This window comes from Eutrema salsugineum, unplaced genomic scaffold (genome assembly GCF_000478725.1).
Source record: "Eutrema salsugineum unplaced genomic scaffold, Eutsalg1_0 scaffold_5, whole genome shotgun sequence".
NCBI classification, from domain to species: Eukaryota; Viridiplantae; Streptophyta; class Magnoliopsida; order Brassicales; family Brassicaceae; genus Eutrema; species Eutrema salsugineum.
Window position 1 is genome coordinate 1,001,885 of NW_006256612.1, and position 22,800 is coordinate 1,024,684.

At 34.4% G+C, this 22,800-nt stretch overlaps 3 protein-coding genes across 4 annotated transcripts; all 3 read right to left on the bottom strand.

Moving 5' to 3' along the window:
- Nucleotides 1-673: 673 nt before the first annotated feature.
- LOC112083869 lies at nt 674-2,360 on the bottom strand. The gene is made up of 3 exons (XM_024151941.1): nt 1,832-2,360; nt 1,461-1,736; nt 674-1,380 (listed from the first exon to the last, which is right to left on the bottom strand). Exons 1-3 carry the CDS (start codon nt 2,358-2,360, stop codon nt 674-676), a joined length of 1,512 nt encoding a protein of 503 aa, XP_024007709.1.
- Nucleotides 2,361-6,877: 4,517 nt separating this feature from the next.
- On the bottom strand, nt 6,878-8,107 carry LOC18991660 (putative G3BP-like protein). The gene is made up of 4 exons (XM_006414978.2): nt 7,956-8,107; nt 7,646-7,715; nt 7,435-7,566; nt 6,878-7,343 (listed from the first exon to the last, which is right to left on the bottom strand). The coding sequence occupies exons 2-4, from the start codon at nt 7,676-7,678 to the stop codon at nt 7,062-7,064; spliced, it is 447 nt and encodes a 148-aa protein (XP_006415041.1). The 5' UTR covers nt 7,679-7,715; nt 7,956-8,107; the 3' UTR covers nt 6,878-7,061.
- A 1,467-nt stretch (nt 8,108-9,574) lies between these two features.
- LOC18991662 (golgin subfamily A member 6-like protein 22) lies at nt 9,575-12,652 on the bottom strand. 2 transcript variants are annotated; one of them, XM_024152819.1, is made up of 9 exons: nt 12,579-12,652; nt 12,146-12,215; nt 11,931-12,065; nt 11,590-11,839; nt 11,370-11,491; nt 11,182-11,281; nt 10,974-11,104; nt 10,823-10,882; nt 9,575-10,699 (listed from the first exon to the last, which is right to left on the bottom strand). In XM_024152819.1, exons 2-9 carry the CDS (start codon nt 12,176-12,178, stop codon nt 9,695-9,697), a joined length of 1,836 nt encoding a protein of 611 aa, XP_024008587.1. In that variant the 5' UTR covers nt 12,179-12,215; nt 12,579-12,652; the 3' UTR covers nt 9,575-9,694. The 2 variants fall into 2 exon arrangements, with proteins under 2 accessions (XP_024008587.1, XP_024008588.1); XM_024152820.1 differs by lacking the exon at nt 12,579-12,652 and having other exon boundaries at nt 11,931-12,043; nt 12,146-12,200.
- Nucleotides 12,653-22,800: the final 10,148 nt, after the last annotated feature.

The following is a 22,800-nucleotide window of genomic DNA, read 5'->3' on the forward strand; positions in this document are numbered from 1 at the left end:
CTTCCTTGTAGACAACATTCAATGTTTTGCTTTTCGGTTTGTTGTCTTTATCGGTGATCAAGATCTTCAAACCTTCTTTGGATGTAACCCTCGACACAGCAACATAGTTGCCCATGAGTAAATACCGGTCTTGGAAGATACAAACCAACCTTTTCGAGTGTTTGTCATTGACTTTTGTTTATAGTCATTGCAAATGCTAGTGTAATAGGAAACTGCTTGCGTTTCATCCTGAAAAGAAGTTTCATCTCCGAAGGAGAGAAGAATATTCTAGGAATGAGTACTTTGTCACCAACTTTGCTACCAGTTATTATCTGAGCCTCGAGAACATAATTAGCTGTCCGAGTTATGATGAGTCTTGTGCCATTACACAACCTATTCTTAGGGTCGATATTTCTTAGCAGCATTACAGAAATACATTCCCTCAACTTCAGGACATGATTAGGGAATCCAAACATTTTGATACTATTTAAAAACTCCTCGGTATAAATCATATTGTTAGACCCACCTATATTCTCACTGGCTACACTCTCCGATGGTATTTCAGATGCATCGTTATAATTGACAACTTGCTCAGCGGTATCAATGCTATCACAACTAAGATAGGTCATTTCAATACCTATAACATACATAACAATCGTTATATTATATAAATCTAAACAAATAAATTAAAAGGCTAATAAATCATAAACATATCAGACAATTTCGAAAGCATGTAGTCATTTATCGTCTCTACATCATCGTTTCTTGGACTCAGTATGGCACAGTCTTGAAAAAATTTAGGATCAGTTTTTGGAAAAACGATCCCATAAATTTCTTTGACAATCGTTTTTATAGGATCTTCACACTCTTTAATCAACAGATCATCGGGAATATCAATCTCGGATTCACCACTCCCATCATCATTTATCATTCTATCACCAATATCTAAGATCCACTTTGTAAAAGCAGCACGTTCAAGCATTGCACGGCTACTATCTCCAGCAATAAGTCGCATGTTCTGTGTAAGCCTCAACACTCTACATTTGTACCACAGATGTGACGAATTCAAAGTGGCCATAAGTATCTCTGTCTTCCCAGCATTTGGAATCACTGGCAATATTTGCCTGAAATCCCCTCCCAAAACAATGACCATGTCACCAAAAGGCTTATCAACTTCTAATATATCATGCATTGTTCTATCTAGAGTCTCGAAGCAGTCTTTACTCATCATCAACGCCTCATCCCATATAATGAGTTTAACCAGCCTTATCAGATCGGCAAGATTAGATTCCTTTTTGATTGCACAGAAGGTAAACTTATTAACCACAATAGATTCCTTTCGGCCTCCTTCTAATAGCAACGCAGCAATCCCGCTCGATGCAACGTTAAGAACAACATCACCTTTGGAACGAAGAGCAGATCCTAATAGACTTTACAAGTAAGTTTTACCAGTACCTCCAAAACCATAACAAATAACATACATCCCTTGTTCTTATTTACTGCTTCTAGGATCTCATCATAAACACTTCTCTGTTCGCTGGTTACAGTGGCTAACATCTGCTCGTTTCTAACTCTAAGAGTTTCACGATTGTAGTTCCTCTCATCCCGAATAAGAGGATTATCACGTGACTCCAGAGTAATATCTTCAGGAAATGGCATAGGTGTGAATTCTTTTAAAGATCTCCCACTTACACGTAAAAGAAGTTCTATTTCGACCAGAGAAAACTCTTTAACTTGCTCCTCAGATAGACTAACAGCTACAAAATTTCAAAAATTTATAAAATATAAATTAGTTACCAATATATTAAAGATATATAATAACAACAACGTAAATGATAACTATACGACTTACTTTGATCCCTAGCAGCCTTTTTGTAATTATATATGATGTCATCTGATAATACCTGCCATGTAGCATTCCAAACTCTAGAAGGAATGAATATACTATGAGTAGTGAGCATGATCACAAAAAGACGACGGAGATAATTGGCAGAAAGCCACAATCCGGCATCATTGATGGCCTCAATATATTTTTTGTCATCATTCAATACTCCATATGCATAGCAAGCTTCTTTGAACGAAGAATGTAGAACTTTGTTGACCGTTTTTATATCGTCAAAACTACATGGTCCTGTGACTAAATTAAGCAGAAGTCTTAAATAGTACTCTTCACCTGCTCCAATGGGTACGTATGTAATTCTACCAAGAGCAATTCTCCTTGGTCTATTCCATACAAATCTAGAAGGAAGTTGTGCATAAGTTAACGTCGTCGCAAATTCATACACCTTGTTGCACTCCATCCAAGCAATAAATTTGGACGTACCAACCGAGACACGATTAATAACCTCATCACCTGGATCATCCTCATTGTATATGACCATTTGCTGGTTCGGTAAATGAAAGGGTAGTTTAACTACAGAAACCGTGCGATGGTGAGTACGATTACCAAAAATTCTCCACGTAGATTCCGAAGGCGCTACATACCTATATAGAAAGACATTATTAAATAATGGAAGATTGAAATTTCAGAGGTATAAAAGATGTGAACAAAATGTTTAAAACATACCTACAATTGAAGTTTTTCTTAATCTTGTTTTCTTTATCATCATTCTTGATAGTTGCACGGATGTAATCAGCACCTTTATGAATATATTTGAACAGATACTTTACTGATCGAGATTGTACACACCATTTGACATTGATATGAACCCTATAAAGCAATGTGAGACTCCTATTATAAGGAACCACAAATCCATTATCACATTCAATACCCTTTTTAACAATAACTTTCTTATTATTACGTCGCCTTTATATAGGATATCCAACATCATCTATTTTAGTGATCGGACTGAATGCTTTTGGAAAATACTTTGTACATTTTCCTTCAGCCATACAAACAATGTCCTTATTCAAATCACCACATGGCCCATGCATCATGACATCTCCTACTATCTCATACAGCGCTGGATCAATATCCTTGTCAGGAATTTCAGCTCATATTATCTTATCAATGTCATCACCAGTTGGTAGCTTGTGACCAGCCTCTAAAAAAAGAACGATGTGTGCATGAGGAAGTCCCTGTTTTTGAAACTCAATCGTGTAGATCGCTGCAACGAATAATTTTTAGTTTTAAAAAAAATAGTTAGCATGATCATCTAGCAGTGGTATGGGCAACATCTTGCTAAACGTAATAAGATACTTAGTTTAATAAAACATACCGGCTTTTACGACATCTAGTACATTTTCTTTAGTGAGTCTGTGCATGAGATCATCTAGTTTCATATTGAACACCCGCGTACATATATCTGGCCTATCGTCTTGCTTCAAGTTATGTCTTTTTAGATGCTGGTAATCTCAGGCCATTTGGGATTACACGTAAAGGTTATGAAAAAATCCGGAAAACCAAAATGCTGGCAAGTAGTCATCGCATCTAGATAATGTTGAACCATATACCTTGTACCACCAGTATACGAAGAAGGTATAATAATACGCTTACCCTTCTCAGAGATATCAGTGTCACCTTCATCAACAGTTTTCTTTATTTTATCATAATTTTCGCAACAAAGTTTAGACTGATTCATTGAAATGAAACGCAGTCTATTTTGCAACATGATTCCTTCCATATACCACTACATTGATTACTTTCATAACTAAAGCGTAAACATCAGCGGAAGTTATCATAATGGTCTCTTTAATGTCTTTAAACAAAGACACATTCTGTTATTCTTAAATCATAATGTGTGCATACGTTAGAAACAGAACGAATGAAAAATGTTAAAATCATAAAGAGCTCACATAAATGTCAAATATAGGCTACAACATAAGCAGACAATCTAATTAAATGATATCCTCAAGACCCATACTTTCAGCATGCTTTATAAAGGTCTTTGGAGGTAAAAGTTTCGTAAATATGTCTGCAACCATAAGTTCAGTGCCTATGTGTTCAATGACAAACTTTTCTCTTTTAACATCTTGCTTTAGTGATAGATATTTAAGGTCCATATGCTTGGCACCTTTAGATATTCTATCATGTTTGGCGAAAAGATTGCAGCCTGATTGTCACAATAAAGAGTTAAGGGCTTGTCAACAAAACTTAAAGCCCTAAATTCAGAGACAAAGTTCCGCAACCATGATCCCTAAATAGAAGCCTCATAACATACAACATACTCAGCCTCCATGATGGATGTGTAAATCAATTGCGATTTCTGACTTTTCCATGAAATGGCACCTCCACAAAGAAGATACACATAGCCGAGAGTGCAATGCCTAGAATCTTGGCATCCGCCAAAATTTGAGTCTGAAAATCCAACCATCTGTGGATGTGTTGATTTTCTATATGTTAGCATGTAGTTTCTTGTTCTCTTTAGGTATCTTAAAACTTTCTTTGCAGCTTTCCAATGAGCGAGTCCTGGGTTACTCTGAAATCTACCCAACATTCCGACTGCATGGCTAATATCAGGTCTAGCACTGGGTTACTAAGCTTTAATCTCACCGTCCATCAAAAGTTAGTAGCAAAACATATTTAAAGAATAACAATCCCAAAAGAAAAAAACGTAACTAAAAGACCATATAAAAGGATCAGATTTTTATTCTTTACATATTACGTATCAGTTTCCAAGTCCAAAAGCTAGTTATTTAGATCTTTGAGTGTCCCCTTACAAATGAGGCATCAGATATCTTAGACACATCTTCAAGTCCATCATTTGGTTCAGAAACTGCCAGTAAACCACCTCCAACTTCTTTGAGAGGGGCCTTCGTTTTTGGAACTTCTAAAACTTCATTTTCAATCCCCATCAAACCAAGATCTTAGACACTTCAGCCCTGTTCGTTTGAGCAGTTGACTGATTCATCCAGATGATCCAGTCAGCTGATGTTCGTTAAAGGCATAAAATCACCTTCACTCGGATGAATCAGTCAACTGGATCAATTAACTTATGACCAAAATTTTAAACAGCTGGCTGAGCCGAATTGAACCAGCTAGATGAACCAGCTTCAGTCAAAAATTTAAAATGACTAAAATATCCTTCAAAAAAATTTAAAACTACATGAGACAACCTAAAACCTAAATCGATTATCATCCACTCTCTCTATTTCCTCCGCTGCTTCTTCCGTCGATCTCCACTTCTCCAGCGAGAAAACTCCCTTCTCCTGCGTATTCTCCGGCTGCAAAACATCTCCATTCGCCGGTGTCTTCTCCGGCTGCGAGACATTTCTTCGGCTGCTTCTTCCTTCGATCTATACTTCTCCGAAGAAGCTTTGATCTCTCTCCGACGATCTCGTTTTCTCTCTCAGCTGAGGTAATATCTTTCTGGGTTTTGTTTAGAATTCCAAGTTTTCTTCTCTAATCGATGCTTGCTGCTTGTTCTGCTCGCTTTTGAGAAAAGCTTTGATATGGGTTTTGATATGGTACAATGTTTTGATATTCTACGCATGCACCAGTCAACATTTAGGAGTTTGTGTAAGATGCTATCTGAGCAGTATAAGTTAGAGGAATTTTGCCATGTTTATATAGAAGAGAGTGTTGCAATGTTCATAGAAATGGTTGCACAAGATCTAACTGTACAGGCCTTAGCTGAGTGGTATCAACATTCACTAGACACAGTGAAAAGGAAGCTAGATGATGTTTTAAGTGCTTTTTTGAAACTCGCAGCAGATATAGTGAAACCCGCAAGGGATGAGTTTGCAAGTGCTGATCCTTTTCTAGTAGATGATGACCAGTATATGCCTTATTTTGAGGATTGCATTGGTGCTCTTGATGGCACACATGTGCCAGTCCGTCCTCCATCAGGGAATGTAGAGCCCTTTAGAGGTTAAAAATCAGAGCCAACTATGAATGTGCTTGCTATATGTAATTTCAGTATGAAATTCATATATGCTTATGTTGGAGTTCCCGAGAGAGCACATGACACAAATGTGCTAACACATTGTGCAGCACAAGAAGCTTCTTTTCCACATCCTCCACCTGGAAAGTATTACTTAGTTGATTCAGGTTATCCCACTAGAACCGGCTATCTAGGTCAACAGAGGAGGACCACCTACAAACGGTAGAGAGCTGTTCAACCGCAAGCATTCGGGTTTGAGATCGAAGATTGAGTGCACATTTGGTGTATGGAAAGCTAAATGGCGGATTCTGGACAGGAAACATCCTAAGTATGAGCTTAAGAAATGGATAAAGATTGTGACAGCAACAATGGCTCTTCACAACTTTATCAGAGATTCAAGAGAAGAGGATAGAGACTTTGAATATTGGGAAAATGTGGAGTCATATGAACAGCATGGTGATGAAATTGTTGGACATGCTCCATACTTACCATCAGGTGATAGAGTTATGGAGGCAAAAAGTGATGCCATTAACCTTAGAGATGGCAAAAAGAACTAGACTTCCATATTGACAGGTATGTGATCTTTGTCTTTCTTTTGTCTTTTATTTGAATTCTCCTTTTATTCTAATAGAAAAAAATTTGTTGTCTTTATTTGTAGGATCTGGTGAAGAGAAGGGAGAGTTGGTGGTTTAAGGATTATGCATTTCTAAAAAAACTTTGTTTTGTACCTTTATAAGTATAATATGATATGTTTCGTATGATGAAATTATAATTTATGAAGAAGATATTGTAGTTTGCTTTACCAATGAGAAAATATTTGTTTAAATGTTTTTATTGGGTATTAATAATTCACTAAATTAATTTTTTTTTAATGAATTGTTATAATTTTTTTTTATATTATTTTCTTAAAAAGAAAAATTTTGAAATGTTAAAAATAATTATCTAAAAATTATTTAGTTGTAAAACATTATTTTTATTAAGAATTAGTGATAATATAGTTAATATTAGACTGAAGATATGGTTAGATGAAAATATGGGTATTTTAGTCATTTTTTTATTTAGATGGAGATGTGGAATGATCAAACAAACAAAACTTCATTCAGATGGATCAGTCAAATGAATCAGTTAAATGAGTCATGAAATTTTATTAATAAAACGAACATAATCTGGATGGATCAACCAGATGAATAATTCAGACTGAGAATACCAACTGGTCAAAGGAACAGGGCTTTCCTCGGGAGCAAAATATGCAGGCTGCTTTTATAATTGAACTGATTGCTTTGCTAACACACCATTATTACTAGCAGAAACAATCGTCTGGTCATCAAATTGGAGAATGTCAATCAAAACAAAGTAGCCCTCGGGTTCTTGGGGAGCAAGAAAGAAAACTTGGGTGAAGTTCTTCATCATTTCAAGTGTCTCTTTTTGAGTGGAGTAGCCACAGACAACAACCAAGACAACACCATCTTGACAGTCTCGGGAAATGATACTGGTTACCTCCACCGAACCAGAACCTCCATTAAGATTCTCATCATCTATATTCTGCTCCAAGAATAGGAATCAATCAGCAAAAAGAGAGATTTTCACCAAATAGGATTTGAGTCAATCAAGGGAAAAAAGGTATGATTTTTACCGATAAGGTGTTTAAACGCATTACATCGTTTCTAGTCCGTCCAATCTTACTAGAATCTTGATAAAACGCACGGAGATGCTGCGGATAATATTCCAAGACGGTATAGTAATCTTTTGCAAATTCATCCCCAACCTACGTTTTTTGTTTCGTAAATGACTAAGAGGAAAATGAAGAAAACCTAATTGGATCATACAGTTGTTGAATTACATACCTCTTCAGCAGGTAATCGTGCAGGAGGATCCATCGGTTCAGAGATTGAGCAATTTCCCTACCCTTTTAACCTAAAGATCAGATTCCAAACGCGAAATTCATGAATCTGACGAACAATAATCTAGTCGCACACAAAAAGAATCCTACCCATTTCGCGAGAAGCAGCTACTTATTGAGAAAATCGACAAAGAATGCAAAGATTGCCTTGGCGTTTCAGTCAATACCCATAATCATTCACGAAGACGCACATCGAAACACTACTGATTCTAATTCTCGAAGATTTAATCGAAATTGTGAAAAAGACGACGCACCTGAAACTCTAGCGAGAGGTAAGTTTGTTTATGGTTAGTGATTTTAGGCGCGATTGAGTATGAATATCTCCAGATTTCTGCTAGAGCCACTCCAATGGCGATTCCGAGCGAGAGAAGAAGAAGAAGAAGCAACGAAAAGAGACTGATTACTTTTTTTCTTTTTTATACACGCACTCTTATTTATGCAGTTTCATAAGTATGCATATATTTACATTTGTTGCCATTGCGTTCTCTCATAATTGGTTATCGTACTGTGCTTAACCGAATTGGTTGGTTGTTGGTTTAGTGTTTGGTTAAGATTCGAGGAAGAAGGTGTTTCTGGATTCGCTGCTCGAACCAAAGAAAAAAATACCCGCTTCTCTTTTTTTTTTTCTTTTTTTTTTCCAGGTTTCGTTTTTCTTTATTCTACTCTGTCCTCACTGTCTACGCATACGCATTTGTCCGCAGCGCACAACTTAGTCTTTTTCTTTATTTCTAATTTCTGCAAACAATTGGGATAATGTCTTTTGACTAAGTCCAGTCCTTAACGTTTCAGTTCCTGCAAATAAGTCTGAGGACTTCTCCACTTACGGAAAGTGGTTGTTATTTGTTTCCATCTTTGTAGGAACTATGGTTCCAACCTTTTCTATTTAAGTAATGAAAAACCAAAAAAAGAGGTAGTCATAACTACCCAAAAGAAATCTCTTGTGTCTAAGTTTCTATACTTGTTCTGTACTCAAAAGCTTTGATCGGGTTCTTAGCTTATCATACTCTGTCCTCACTCCTCATTGTGTAGTTGTTTTTCGTCGAAAAAAAAACTTTTCTTCTTGATTGTAACTAGATCATGGACTTGTGTTGTGCACGAATTCATTGTTATCTTTGAAAGTTGTAGCGTAGTGAGATCACACGATTGACGATTCCGTATGGTCTTCTCAATTACTCGAATGGGAGTTTCTCGGGTAACACAGCTTCAAGTTCTTGAATTGCTCAAAGTAGTAGTTAGCTATGGAAGCGATGAGATATTCAATTTTGTTTTATAAAACTTTGAAGAAAAGATGGGATACACTGAACAAGATCTTTTCAATGTCAACGCGTTTCTCGTTGCAGACAATCAAACCTGAGTACTGCAACTGTTTCAAGAAAGTCAGAGACTTTGCCTCTTGTAAGTTTCATCTTCTAGTGCAAGAAAGCTGATACTTTATGTCTGTTTTTTGAAATGTATAACTTGTTTGATTTTCATTTTGAAAGCTTATGCGTGGGTGAAGTGTGAGAGAGAGTACTGTATATAAGATACAACTGCTATGAGATTTTCAGAGCGGCAAAGATAACAGGACACCATGGTATAATGTTTGGATCAGAGGAAAAGCTTGTGCGGCTGAGTCTCATCAGATCACTAGACAACTTTTGATCAACTTATTGATATATATGTTGAAGAAGTTAGCCTCTCGAGGAGTTGATTCCATCTGAAAACTTGATGTTGAGATCAGATTTCTTTCTTTGCAATTGCTCTTTTTTTTTTTTTTTTTTTTTTTTTTTTTTTTTTTTATCTGTTTGATCAATAGCCAGTTTCATAGAGTCCAATACTCAAAAAAAACACAAAGTAAAAGCTTCACAAAAGATCCAATTCATTGTATTCCAAATATATCAAATCACTTTTACCACTACATGAACCAAAAACCTCTCCTACTGTTTTTAGTCTAATCAGTTGTTAAGATTCTATCACTACACACCCATATATGCATGTAAATCCCCTCCTCTATCTACATTACTAGACACGTCCAGTTGTGATTCTCTTCTTCTTCCTGAAACTTCATCATTTCCTCCTGAAGCTTCATCTTTTCTTCCTGAATCCTTTTCTCATGAAGCTTTATCTTTTCCTCCTGAAGCTTCAGCTTTATCTTTTCCTCCTGAAGCTTCATCTTTTCTTCCTGAAACTTCGTCTTTTCTTCCTGGAACTCCACCTTCTTCTCGTGAATCGTCATCTTTTCCTCCTGAAACTTCATCATTTCCTCCTGAAGCTTCATCTTTTCTTCCTGAATCCTTTTCTCTTGAAGCTTTATCTTTTCCTCCTGAAGCTTTATCTTTTCTTCCTGAATCCTTTCCTCTTGAAGCTTTATCTTTTCCTCCTGAAGCTTTGTCCTTTCCTCCTGAAGCTTTATCTTTTCTTCCTGAATCCTTTCCTCCTGAAGCTTTGTCCTTTCCTCCTGAAGCTTTATCTTTTCCTCCTGAAACTTCATCTTTTCTTCCTGAAGCTTCAACTTCATCCTTTCCTCCTGAAGCTTCATCTTTTCCTCCTGAAACTTCGTCTTTTCTTCCTGGAACTCCTCCTTCTTCTCGTGAATCGTCATCTTTTCCTCCCAAAGCTTCCTCTGTGTCTTCAGTACTTGCTCATGGTTCCGAGCATGATACACTCCTGTTCCTCTTTCTATCTCCTGAAGCTTACTTTGTTCCTCCTTTGACCTCTGCCAGTCCCAAAAGTCCTTAACTTTTGTCTCATAGTTCCACGAATGATCAACTCTTGTTCCTCTCTCTTCCTCCTGATGCTTACTTTGTTCCTCCTCAAGCTTCCTCTGCTCCTCCTGAAACTTTCTATACTCCTCCATTACCTGCTCAACGTCCCAAGAGTGATCAACTAATGTTCCTCCCTCTTCCCCCTGACGTCTACTTTCTTCCTCCTTCAACTTCCGCCATTCCCAAAAGTCATAAAATCTTCGCTTCTTCGGCATTACAAGAACTTCTCGCCCAAGAACAATCACAGGGGACGCCTGAATAAGATTCATACCAATATTATCAAAACAATTAAAAACAGTTCTGCGATTGTGGCTTCAAGAGATGAAATTGAAACCCTAGAGCTATTAAGACCAAGTGTTAGACAGGGGTCCAGGTACCTCTATTGCCTTCCGGGCAGCATTTGCTTCCTCAAACTCCATAAAACCAATTTTATAGCCCTACCGATTTGATACAAGTACGATCAGTGTTTGTTTACCCTATGAAAAAGGGTTCAAAAAATCCCTTATTAGTAGATTAGTCGACATGTACCAATCTGTTAAAAACAACTTGAATTCCATTTCCTCTAATTGCTCCAAACTCCTTAAATGCATTTTGAACCGATTCAATGGTAGCATGTGGAGGAAGAACTTTAACGCAAACTCCCGTACCCTCAGTTACCGCTGATAAATAAATAAACACAAAAGGTTAAAAGGAGAGCAAGATTGTCTTTATCAAAACTATTTTACGAATTTCCTACCTTGATCCTCGTGATTGTTTCCATTTTCAGTTTTATCATCAGCTTTTATCTCTGGAGAAGGATCACAAGACGGATGTTGATCTTGACATTTTTGTATCGCCTTCACCACCATCACGTATCATTAACATTATTAAGTATCAGTTCCAAGTCCAGAAATTACTTATTTAGATCTTTCAGTGTCCACTTACAGCAGAGGCATCAGATATCTTAGACAAATCTTCGAGTCCATCTTTTTGTTCAAAAGCTCTCAGTAAACAATCTGCAACTTCTTTGCGAGCGACCTCCTTTTCTGAAACTCTCTCCTCTACGACTGAATCAATCCCCATTAAACCAAGGTCTTAGACACTTCCTCGGGAGCAAAATATGCAGGCTGCTTTTATAATTGAACTGATTGCTTTATTAACACACCATTATTACTAGCAGAAACAATCGTCTGGTCATCAAATTGGAGAATGTCAATCAAAACAACGTAGCCCTCGGCTTCTTGGGGAGCAAGAAAGAAAACTTGGATGAAGTTCTTCATCATTTCAAGTGTCTCTTTTTGAGTGGAGTAGCCACAGACAACAACCAAGACAACACCATCTTGACAGTCTCGGGAAATGATACTGGTTACCTCCACCGAACCAAAACCTCCACTAAGATTCTCATCGTCTATATTCTGCTTTATTAACAGGAATTCAATCAGCATAAAAAAGAGTTTTCACCAAGTAGGATTTGAGTCAATCAAGGAAAAAAGGTATGATTTTTACCGATAAGGTGTTTAAACGCATCATTCCATCGTTTCTAGTCCGTCCAATCTTACTGGAATCTTGATAAACCCCACGGAGTTGCTGCGGATAATCTTTCAAGACGGTATAGTAATCTTTTGCAAATTCATTCCCCACCTACGTTTTTTGTTTCGTAAATGACTAACAGGAAAAATGAAGAAAACCCAATTGGAACATACAGTTGTTGGATTATATACCTCTTTAGCAGGTGGTCGTGGAGGAGGATCCATCGGTTCAGAGATTAAGCAATTTCCCTACCCATTTAACCTAAAGATCAGATTCCAAACGCGAAATTCATGAATCTGAAGAACAATAATCTAGTCGCACACAAAAAGAATCCTACCCATTTCGTGAGAAGCAGCTACTTATTGAGAAAATCCCCTTAACGCGAGAACGCGAAATTCATGAATCTGACGAACATAATCTAGTCCCATACAAAAGAATCCTATCCATTTCGCGAAACAATACAGTCACTACGAAATTCAACAATACTTGCTGAGAAAATCGAGAAAGAATACAAAGATTTCATTCGCATTTCCGTCAATAGATCATTCGCGAAAGAAGCACATTGAAACACTACTGATACTAATTCCCGACTATTTAAACGAAATTGTGAAAAAGACGACGCACCTGAAACTCTAGCGAGAGGTAAGTTTCTTTGGGTAGTGATTACCAGACCCACTCCAACGGCGATTCCGAGCGAGAGACGAAGACGAAGAAGAAGCAGCGAAATAAGAGACTGACAAACTTTTGTTCTTTTCAATTGGCGCTCGCGTTTTACACGTAGACTCGTATTTATACAATACAATTACATAAGGATGCATATATTTACATTTGTAGTCATTGCGTTCTCTTATAATTGGTTATCTCGTATTGTGCTTAACCGAATTGGTTGGTTATTGGTTTAGTGTTTGGTTAGAAATCGAGGAAGAGATGTTCTGGATCGCTAGTCGAACGAAAAAAAAAACATAAAAAACTTTCAATTATTCAATATTTTATTATGAATAAAAACATATATATATATATATATCATCATCTATATATTATATATTATATAAAGAGTATATGAATGAATAAGCACAAGGGAGAGACACAAGAAAGATGAAGTGATTCTACTTCTTAGACTATCTACAATGGTGAAAAGATTCAATACCTTCTTTTTTTCTTTTAAACACTCCACATCATCTTCTCTTTCTTCCACCTAATAATTTAACATTCATTCAAATTTTATATTCTAAAATAATTTTGTTTAATAAAATTCAACACTTTACCCCACTACTTTTTTTTTAAATATTTTAATATTTTGTTTTTAATTAATAATAAATAATAAATATCAATAAATTAAATTAAAATATTTACAAGAGTTTATTGGAGGTTAATAGAAAAAATATAGTAAAAAGATGAGTTTTTTTTCTGGTATCCAAATCAAATGAACCTAGTTTCTATTTATAGAGTATGAAAAATGATGAATTTTGGTATAAATGTTTTTTAAAAATAAAATAATTTATGACCAAATAATTGATATCAAATAATCTGGATAAGAAAAAAATGTGGAAAGTCTTAATAACCAATAACATCACAGCAAATGTCATTATCATGATTTTATTCTATACTAGTTTTTTTAACCAACTATTATATACCACATGTCCGCAATTTTTTTCTTTTCTGCGCAAATCTTTAATTTTTTTCTTACTTTTTGGCTGAGTCAGCAAAATTCAACTAGTTGAATGGTTTCAACAAAATTGAACCCACGTCATTCTCAACAATTATTTCAACTCCCCATTGCATTAATTAAACAGTTGAATAATTTTATTCAACTACCCATTGGAGATAGTCTTATTGGCTTATTGCTATGTCTCCTCTACTTTACACTCTATTTATAGGAGAGAGCCGGCCTTGGGCTAAAGCTGATAAAGTCCTTGCTTCAGGACGCCAGAAAATATATACAAATTAAAGGCAGCAAATTCGAAGCGCAGGTTTGATTCTTGAAACTGTAAGTTGTGGTTTTTTTTTAAATTATGGGCTAAAAAAATTTGTTGGGCTTTAGGCAGCAAAATCTCACGGGCCAGCCCTGGTTATAAACATAAAATATTACTCTGAGTAGGTAAGAATTATGGTGTAAAAAGATAAGAGTAAGCAGGTAAAATTTATGGCGGAGAATAATGAATAATCATCCATTTTACAACACTTCCTCTTGATTATCCAGCATTATTAATATATCATGTACTGCTTCATTAAAAGTTTTATTATGAAAAAATCCGTTTATGACAAAAACCATAACAAAGGAAAAAAGAGTGCAGTAGGGCTCTCCCTAGAAAAGATATATAATCTTCTTTTTCTTGAAACGCTTAGATGACGGAGTCTTTCTTTTTGCTAGATAAGTCTGGACTTCTACGTCATTTGGATGTCAATCATTTGCATATTATTTGATGTCTCGTTAAAAACCTCATTATGGAAAAACTCAGTGGGACAAAAATCATGGTAAGGAAAAAAGAGTACATCTATGCATATTACCATACTTCTTCTCTCGGAAGTATTCTTTTTTAGAGATCTATATTTTGCGTGTTCCTTACTGCCTCGTTGAAAATATTTTCATGGAAAAACTCATTGAGACAAAAACCATGATAAGGGAAAAAGAGTGCAGCCACGCTCGTCTTCTAGACGAATCTCTTTATATGGTTCTTATGGAACCCATTATTATATATATATCTTTTGGACATATATCTTTATTTGGTTCTTCAGGAACCTTTTCACAAATGTCTTCAAGACAATTTTATTCGCTTCTTCTGGAACCTTTTCACAAATGTCTTTAGGACATTTTCTCTATATATTTCTTTTGGAACCTTTTCACTTAAGAGGAGATTTTTATCTTACAAGCTCATCGGCCTTCCGTGCTTTAATTGAACCGCAGTTCATTTTCTCTATTCTCATCAATAATTTGTTCCGAAACATTTCTTTTGATGGAGCATTAGCACCGGGGATATATGATTTCGTCACCCATCTTATATCTTTGAATGCATAAAGTAACTGGTATACCAAATTTTGCAAATGTACACTTTTATGAACTCCACCTCACGTTTATTGGTAGGAGGATCGAAATAAGCCAAAGTTTATATGCCCTTTTGTGCTATCTTTTGGTGATTCTCTAGATCTTCCCCCTCAACGCAGGAAATTCATTTTCATCAAAGTGGCAATCGGCAAAGCGTGTTGTAAACATATCTCCAGTTACCGGTTCAAGATCACCTCTGGAATAATTTTTTTTATTATTATACTACTCGAGATAACTCTTCAGGAGTTTTGATGATCATCATTCTTTATTTCAATCGAGTAGTGTTCTCGGGAACATAATTCTAATATAATCTTTTAAGGATTAATTCCTCTAGAGGGGAAATCTTTGGTTCCACTTTTTTTTTTTTTGTAATGACATGGTAAATCGAGATCTCTTATCATCGATTTCATTCAGGTACCTGATTTGATTTCAAACCATGTCAATAATCTCTTCAGGAGATTAATCCTTTTTTGCTCCTTTTCTTTTGAGGATTTGGAACCAAAGTAGTTTATCATGTTTTTTACGTGTCATAGACTCAAATAGACCATCCTTCATGGACATCTATTTTTTAGTGGAGCTCAACTGGGATATGAGATTTTATTTTTTCACTCAATATGAACTTCAGATTCATATGAGGATCCATCAGCTGTTTTCTGTATGCCATACTGGATATTTTATGTCACCACATGGAGATCACCGTAATTGGTTTTGCAATCCCTTGGATTTGCTTTATTTTAAGCTCATTTTGAGTGCGAACATAATCTTCTGGATGTTCAGCTTATACTCGATGTGGGATTCTTTAATTATCCCCCTCGAGATGATGACACTTTTAAGGTCTATCCATCTCAAATTGAATCCCACTGTAGGACCAACTACATATCCAATAAGTTTTAACCAAAAAAAATGGTGATCCATCCATGGATGGTTTTCACGATGGCTTCATTTTTTTTCTTTGTGACATGGAATAGTTGAAAAATCTTATGATTTTTCAACATGTATTCTCAATGATCTTATATCATTGGAACTACTGGGATGACTTAACCGGTTTATTCAATAAGTAAACTTCAGGTTTACTTTTGTATATACTGCCATCTTTTATTATTATTATTATTATTATCACATATATGCATGTCACGATCGTGTGTTCTTGTGGAGCATTTTTCTCTTCCAGAGCTTCTAGCTTTTCCGGAAATTTCAAAAATTTTAGCTCTTACGAGGCTTTTAGCTCTTCCGGAGTTTCTAGCTTATACGGGGGTTATAGCTATTCCAGATATTTTAGCTCTTACGGGGATTTTAGCTCTTCCGGAGCTTCTAGCTCTTACGGAAGTTTTGATTTTTAAAAACATGGTTTGATGTCTTTAACCCATATTATAATTGATAAAATATATGAGATAGTTAAACATGATGATTCATAATAATAACGTACCTGGTACAGCTTCCATAAGTTTTAATGATGCTGAGCCTACCTTAAAAATAAGGAAGAGGTATAACCTTCAACTCCATCATTTTGTGTTCATGAAGAAGGCTTAACCTTCCACTCTATAAAATTTGATTAAGGAGGAGGATTAAACCATCAACTCCATAATTTTATGATCACGAAAGATGTTTAATCTTCTATTCCATAAATATACTATCAAGGAGAAGGCATAACCTTTTACTCCATAATATTAGTAAGGAGGAGATTTAATCTTCCACTCCACAAAGATAGATACGAAGGAGGATTAAACTTCCACTCTATTAATTTCTGATCATGGAGGAGATTTAACCTTCTATTCCATAAAAATATGATCAAGGAGGAGGTTTAAACCATCAACTCTGTAATTTTTTTTATCATGGAGAAGGTTTAACCTTCCACTCCATCATTTTGTAGCCATGGAGGAGACTTAACCTTCAACTTCATATATATTTTAAATATATACATAAATCAAACAAGGAGGAGGTACAACCTACAATTCCATAAATAAATTTAAATATATAAACATAAATCAAACGAGGAGAAGACATAACATACCACTTCATAAATATAAACAAGGAGGAGGTTTAACTTTAACCTCCATAATTATGATCTGAGGATACATAGTCTACCATATGATCATATAATCGTGAAGGCATAGTCTATCATAACGATCGGTTCGGGAAAGACAGAGCCAATCATCCCGGAATAATACGTAAACTTGAAAATAAATTGAACATAAATTTAAATCATCGGTTTGGGAAAGTCAGAGCCTATCTTTCCAAAATAATACATAAACGGAGAAGGCATAGCCTATCTTTTCGTAAATATATAAACTTTAGATCGACTAAACATAAATGAAATCTTACCTCCAAATATATGACGGAAAGAGTCGATCGTGGTGATAACGTGTTATGAATAAAAGCATATATTTATATGTATATACATCACCATCCATATATTATGTGTTATATAAAGAGTATATGAATGAATAAGCACAAGGGAGAGACACGAGAGAGTGATGAAGTGATTCTGCTTCTTATTGCTATGTCTCCTCTACTTTACAAGACATACATCTCTCTATTTATAGGAGAGTAATAAACATAAAATATTACTCTGAGTAGGTTAGAGTTATGGTGTAGAAAGATAAAAGTAAGAAGGAAAAATTTATGGTGGGGAATAATGGATAATCATCCATTTTACAACATATTTTTCAGTTTTTTACCCGAATTTTTTGCTTTGCTAGAAACTTACACAAACTAATATTTAGATCAGAAAAACACCTGAAATATTTGCTGGTTCAAGTTTCCACCGTGCGATTTCACAGCTATTAATGGTCAAACGGAATTAGTAAACTCTGCTATTTTTCAAAGGCGAAGAAAGCTTAAACAATCTTCAACTATTTAATATTTGCCAGTTTTCTACCCGAACTTTTAATGTTGCCAAAAACCTACACGAACTAATTTTTTAGATAAAAAAAATATCTAAAATATTTTTATGGTTCTAGTTTCCACCCCCACAATTTCACGGTCGTTCACAGTAAAACAGAATTAGTAAACGTTGTTATTTTCCAAAAAAAAACAAAAACTAAAAAAAGTCTCAACTATTTATTTTTTGCTAAAAAAATACTCAAACTTTTAATGTTGCAAAAAACCCACACAAGCTAATTTTCTATGTAAGAAAAACCTAAAATATTATACGGTTCCAGCTTCTACTCCCTTCACATCCATTAATGGTTCTTTCCAACTTCAATCGCTGATGGTTATTCATTTGGTATTGGTGAGTTTCTTATCGTAGAACACATCTATTCAGAAATATGATTTGAATATAGGCTCCTAATTAACTGAGTCTTTGGAATGATGATTTCTGTGGATCCTACTAGAGTGATAAATATAAATTAACAGGTGATCAACTAAGATAAAGCGTGATAGATGTTTTTGATCATCTATGAAGATAATCTCAGTGGATTAAATTAACCCAAAAGCAAAAATGAAGCATTTATCTGCAATTTTTTAGTCATAAATTCATAAAAAAATATATCGTAATTTATTTTGAATTCTATTGGTGACAACTTTTTTTTTTAGTTGTTGTAAACTCTTTGATATTTTGATTTTTTAAATAAAGTGTCATTTAACGTTAAAACAAACAAAAATTAGCTAATGTAGATTTCTGATAACGTAAAAAGTTCATGTATTTTTTTGGCAAAGATTAAATAGTTGAGGATTTGTTTTAGCTTTTTCTTGTTTTGAAAATTGAAAAAAGAACCCTCAATTATTTAATATTTGCTAATTTTCTACCTGAAGTTTTTGCGTTGCCAGAAACCTACACGAACTAGTTTTTTAGATTAAAAAATAACTGAAATATTTTATGGTTCTAGTTTTCATCCCACGATTTCACGGCCGTAAATTGTCAAACGGAATTAGTAAACTCTGTTATTTTTCAAAATAGAAAAAGCTTTAAAAACTCTCAACTATTTAATATTAGCCAATTTTCTACCTGGACTTTTTACGTTGCCAGAAACCTACACAACTAAATTTTTAGATTAAAAAAATACTTTTTTATGGTTATAGTTCCACCCCACAGTTTCATGGCCTTTAACGGTAAAACAGAATTAGTAAACGTTGTTATTTTCTAAAATAAGAAAAACAAAAAAAAATCTCAACTATTTCATTTTTGCCAAAAACCCAGATGAGCTAATTTTCTGTGTAAAAAAAACCTGAAATATTATACGGTTCAAGCTTCTACTGATCAACGACTTCATATCCATTAATGGTTCTTCCCAGCTTCAATCGTTGATGGTTATTCATTTGGTATTGGTGAGTTTCTCATCGTAGACCACATCTATTCAAAAGACGATTTAAATATCGGCTCATAATTAATCGACTATTTGGAACGGTGATCTCAGTGGCTCATACTAGAGTAATAAATATAAATTACCAGGTGATCAACTGAGATAAAGCGTGACAGATGTTTTTGATCATCTATGAAGATCATCTCAGTGGAGATTAAATCAGTCCATAAGCAAAAATAAAAGATTCATCTGCATAATCTTTAGTCATAAATTTGTAAAAAAAGATATCATAATATATTTTGAATTCTATTGGTGATAATTTTTTTTGTTGTTGTAAACTCTTTGATATTTTTATGTTTTAAATAAAGTATCATTTAACGTTAAAAAAGATAAAAATTAGCTAATATAAATTTCTGATAACGTGAAAAGTTCAGGTATTTTTTCGGCAAAGATCAAATAGTTGAAGATTTTTTTAGCTTTCTCTTGTTTTGGAAAAAGAAAAAAAAATTAAAAAAAACCCTCAACTATTTAATATTTGTCAGTTTTTTATCCGAATTTTTTGCGTTGCTAGAAACCTACACAAACTAATTTTTAGATCAAACAATTACCTGAAATATTTTATGATTCCAGTTTCCACCCCACGATTTCACGGCCGTTAATGGTCAAAGAGAATTAGTAATATCTGTTATTATTCAAAAGGGAAAAAAGCTTTGAAAACCCTCAATTAGTTAATATTTGCCAGATTCCTATCCGAACTTTTTGCGTTGCCAGAAACTTACACGAAATAATTTTTTAGATAAAAAAATACCTAAAATATTTTATAGTTCCAGTTTCTACCCCACAATTTCACGGTCGTTAACATGAAAACATAATTATTAAACGTCGTTATTTTTCTAAACAAGAAAAAGGTAAAAAATTATCAACTATTTAATCTTTGTCAATACATGAACTTATTACGTTGTCTGAAATCTACATTAGCTAATTTTTTTTTTTTTTTTTAACGTTAACTGACACTTTATTTAAAAAATCTAAATATCAAAGAGTTTACAACAACTAAAAAAAAGTTGTCACCAATAGAATTCGAAATAAATTATGATATATTTTTTTTACGAATATATGACTAAAGATTCTGCAGATGAATGCTTCATTTTTGCTTTTGGGTTGATTTAATCTCCACTTAGATGATCTTCATAGATGATCAAAAACATTTGTCATGCTTAATCTCAGTTGATCACCTGCTAATTTATATTTATTACTCTAGTATGAGCCACTAAGATTACTGTTCGAAAGAGTCGATTAATTAGGAGCCTATATTCAAATAACCATTTTGAATAGATGTGGTCTACGATGAGAAACTCACCAATACCAAATGAATAACCATCAGCGATTGAAGCTGGGAATAACCATCAGTGGATGTGAAGTCGTGGAGTAGAAGCTGAAACCGTATAATATTTCAGGTTTTTTTTACACAGATAATTAGCTCCGGTAGGTTTTTGGCAACATTAAAAGTTGGAATATTTTTCTAGCAAAAATTAAATAGTTGAGTTTTTTTTTTTTTGGAAAATAGCGACGTTTACTAATTCTGTTTTATCGTTGACGGCCGTGAAATTGTGGGATGGAAACTAGAACTATAAAATATTTTAGGTATTTTTTTATCTAAAAAATTAGTTTGCGTAGGTTTCTGGCAACGCAAAAAGGTTGGATAGGAAACTGGCAAATATTAAATAGTTGAAAAATTTTTAAGCTTTTTTCCTCAATCAAAAAATACCCGTTTATACTTTCTTTTTTTTGCTGGTAATTTCGTTTTTCTTATTCTTCTGAATGTGTAGTTGTTCTTCGTCGACAAATAAAAACTTTTTTTTAATTGTAACTTGTCTCTCTTCTCTCACTTTCATCTTTTAGAGAGAGATAGAGAGAGAGCGCTTTTCTCCTTTTTGGTGTAATTCCAATTAATATTGGTGAATCTTTCTGGTCTCATCAGGAGTTTAATAAGTCTGATTAGTTCGGTTTCATTTCCAACTCTGTTCGGCACTTTTTGTTGTTTTTTTCCTTCTAGTTTTACTCTTTTGCATGCTTTAAAGGCCTTTCGACTTGGTCGGAAGCTGTCAATCCCCAGCTGTGAGAGAGGTTCTCTATCTTCATTGGATTTCTTTGTTCTTTCTTCCATGTGAGAGTCAATCTCCGTCACCTTGTTGGTTTGATTATCAAAAGGTGAAGTTTCTCCATAGTGGTTAGTTTCAAAGTTTTTCAGATTGATTTGGGTTGGAGTACAGTGAATTGGAATTCTTCGTCGAGTTTGATGATTTTCTGAGGAGTAGTCTAATCCAATCTTCTGTGAGTTTAAAGGCTCCGAGAAATGGAGATCTGTTCGCTCTTCATCTTCCGTGTTTTACTGCAAAAGATTTAGCAATATTCGGAGATAACAAGTCGGCTTTGATCTTCGATGACTCATGTTTTTTGGAGAGTCGACGTTGTTGTACCGGAGCTGCCAGAATCTGACAGCGGTGGTGGATTTTCCGTTAACCCTATTGATGTTACACGTGTAGCCACGTGTTACTCATGCATTTCAATCTTTTCTTTATGTTTTGGGTTTTATGATGGGCTTGTGTAAATGGGTTTATGTTGTGGATTGTAATGTTGGGGTTGATACACTCAAATGTTGTAATCATTGACCCGTTTTATTGGGTTTTTAATGATATAGTTGACAAAAAAAATGTAACATGTAAGTAGGGAGAAACACCAATTAGTGTTTAGCTGAAGAGAAAACATTTTGATTATTAGTCGAGTTCAAAAGAAAAAAATAAATTTATTAGGCTCATCCATAATATTAATTAGGCCTAGCATATTAAAATAAAAACATGTCTTTGTAATTGTAGAATGAACATTTCTGCATTGGCTGTCTCTAAATACATAAGTAATTACATTATATAAGCTTTATAACAATAAAAATTACCCAAGAACACTCATGCTTGATATTGATACTTGTTACGATGTATAAAGACATTATGTACAAAGAAGAATAAAAAGAATTTATAGAAAAAACAACACAAAAGAAATGTATAGAATTGAATACTTAGATCAAGAATAAAAGCATTTTTTTTATTAACTTTAGGAAAATAACTCAAAACTTAAAACTCTTCTTAATCTCTCTCATAAGTTATGCCACAACTTTGACATCTCTTTTTTATATAGAGAGTATTCCATAAATCCTAATCCTATTAGAAATTCAATTTTTTTTCCTACATAACTCTTAAGTCTATTAGATAAATTCTAAATAATATGTATTCCTAATCTCTTTAGAAAACTTGTTGCTCAAGTTTTAATCAAGCTTATTCCAACATTCTCCTCCTTAAGTTTGAAATCAACTTTTGAAAAGTCTTGAACCCCAATGAGATCTCTCATCTCCTTGAATTTGATTCATCCAAGTGCATTGGTTAAAACATCTGCCTTCTGCTCTGCTCCAGGAACATGCTCCATCTCGACTTACACATTTTCTACACACTCGTATAAAATGATATCTTCAATGGATATGCTTAATGTGACCATGAAACACTGGATT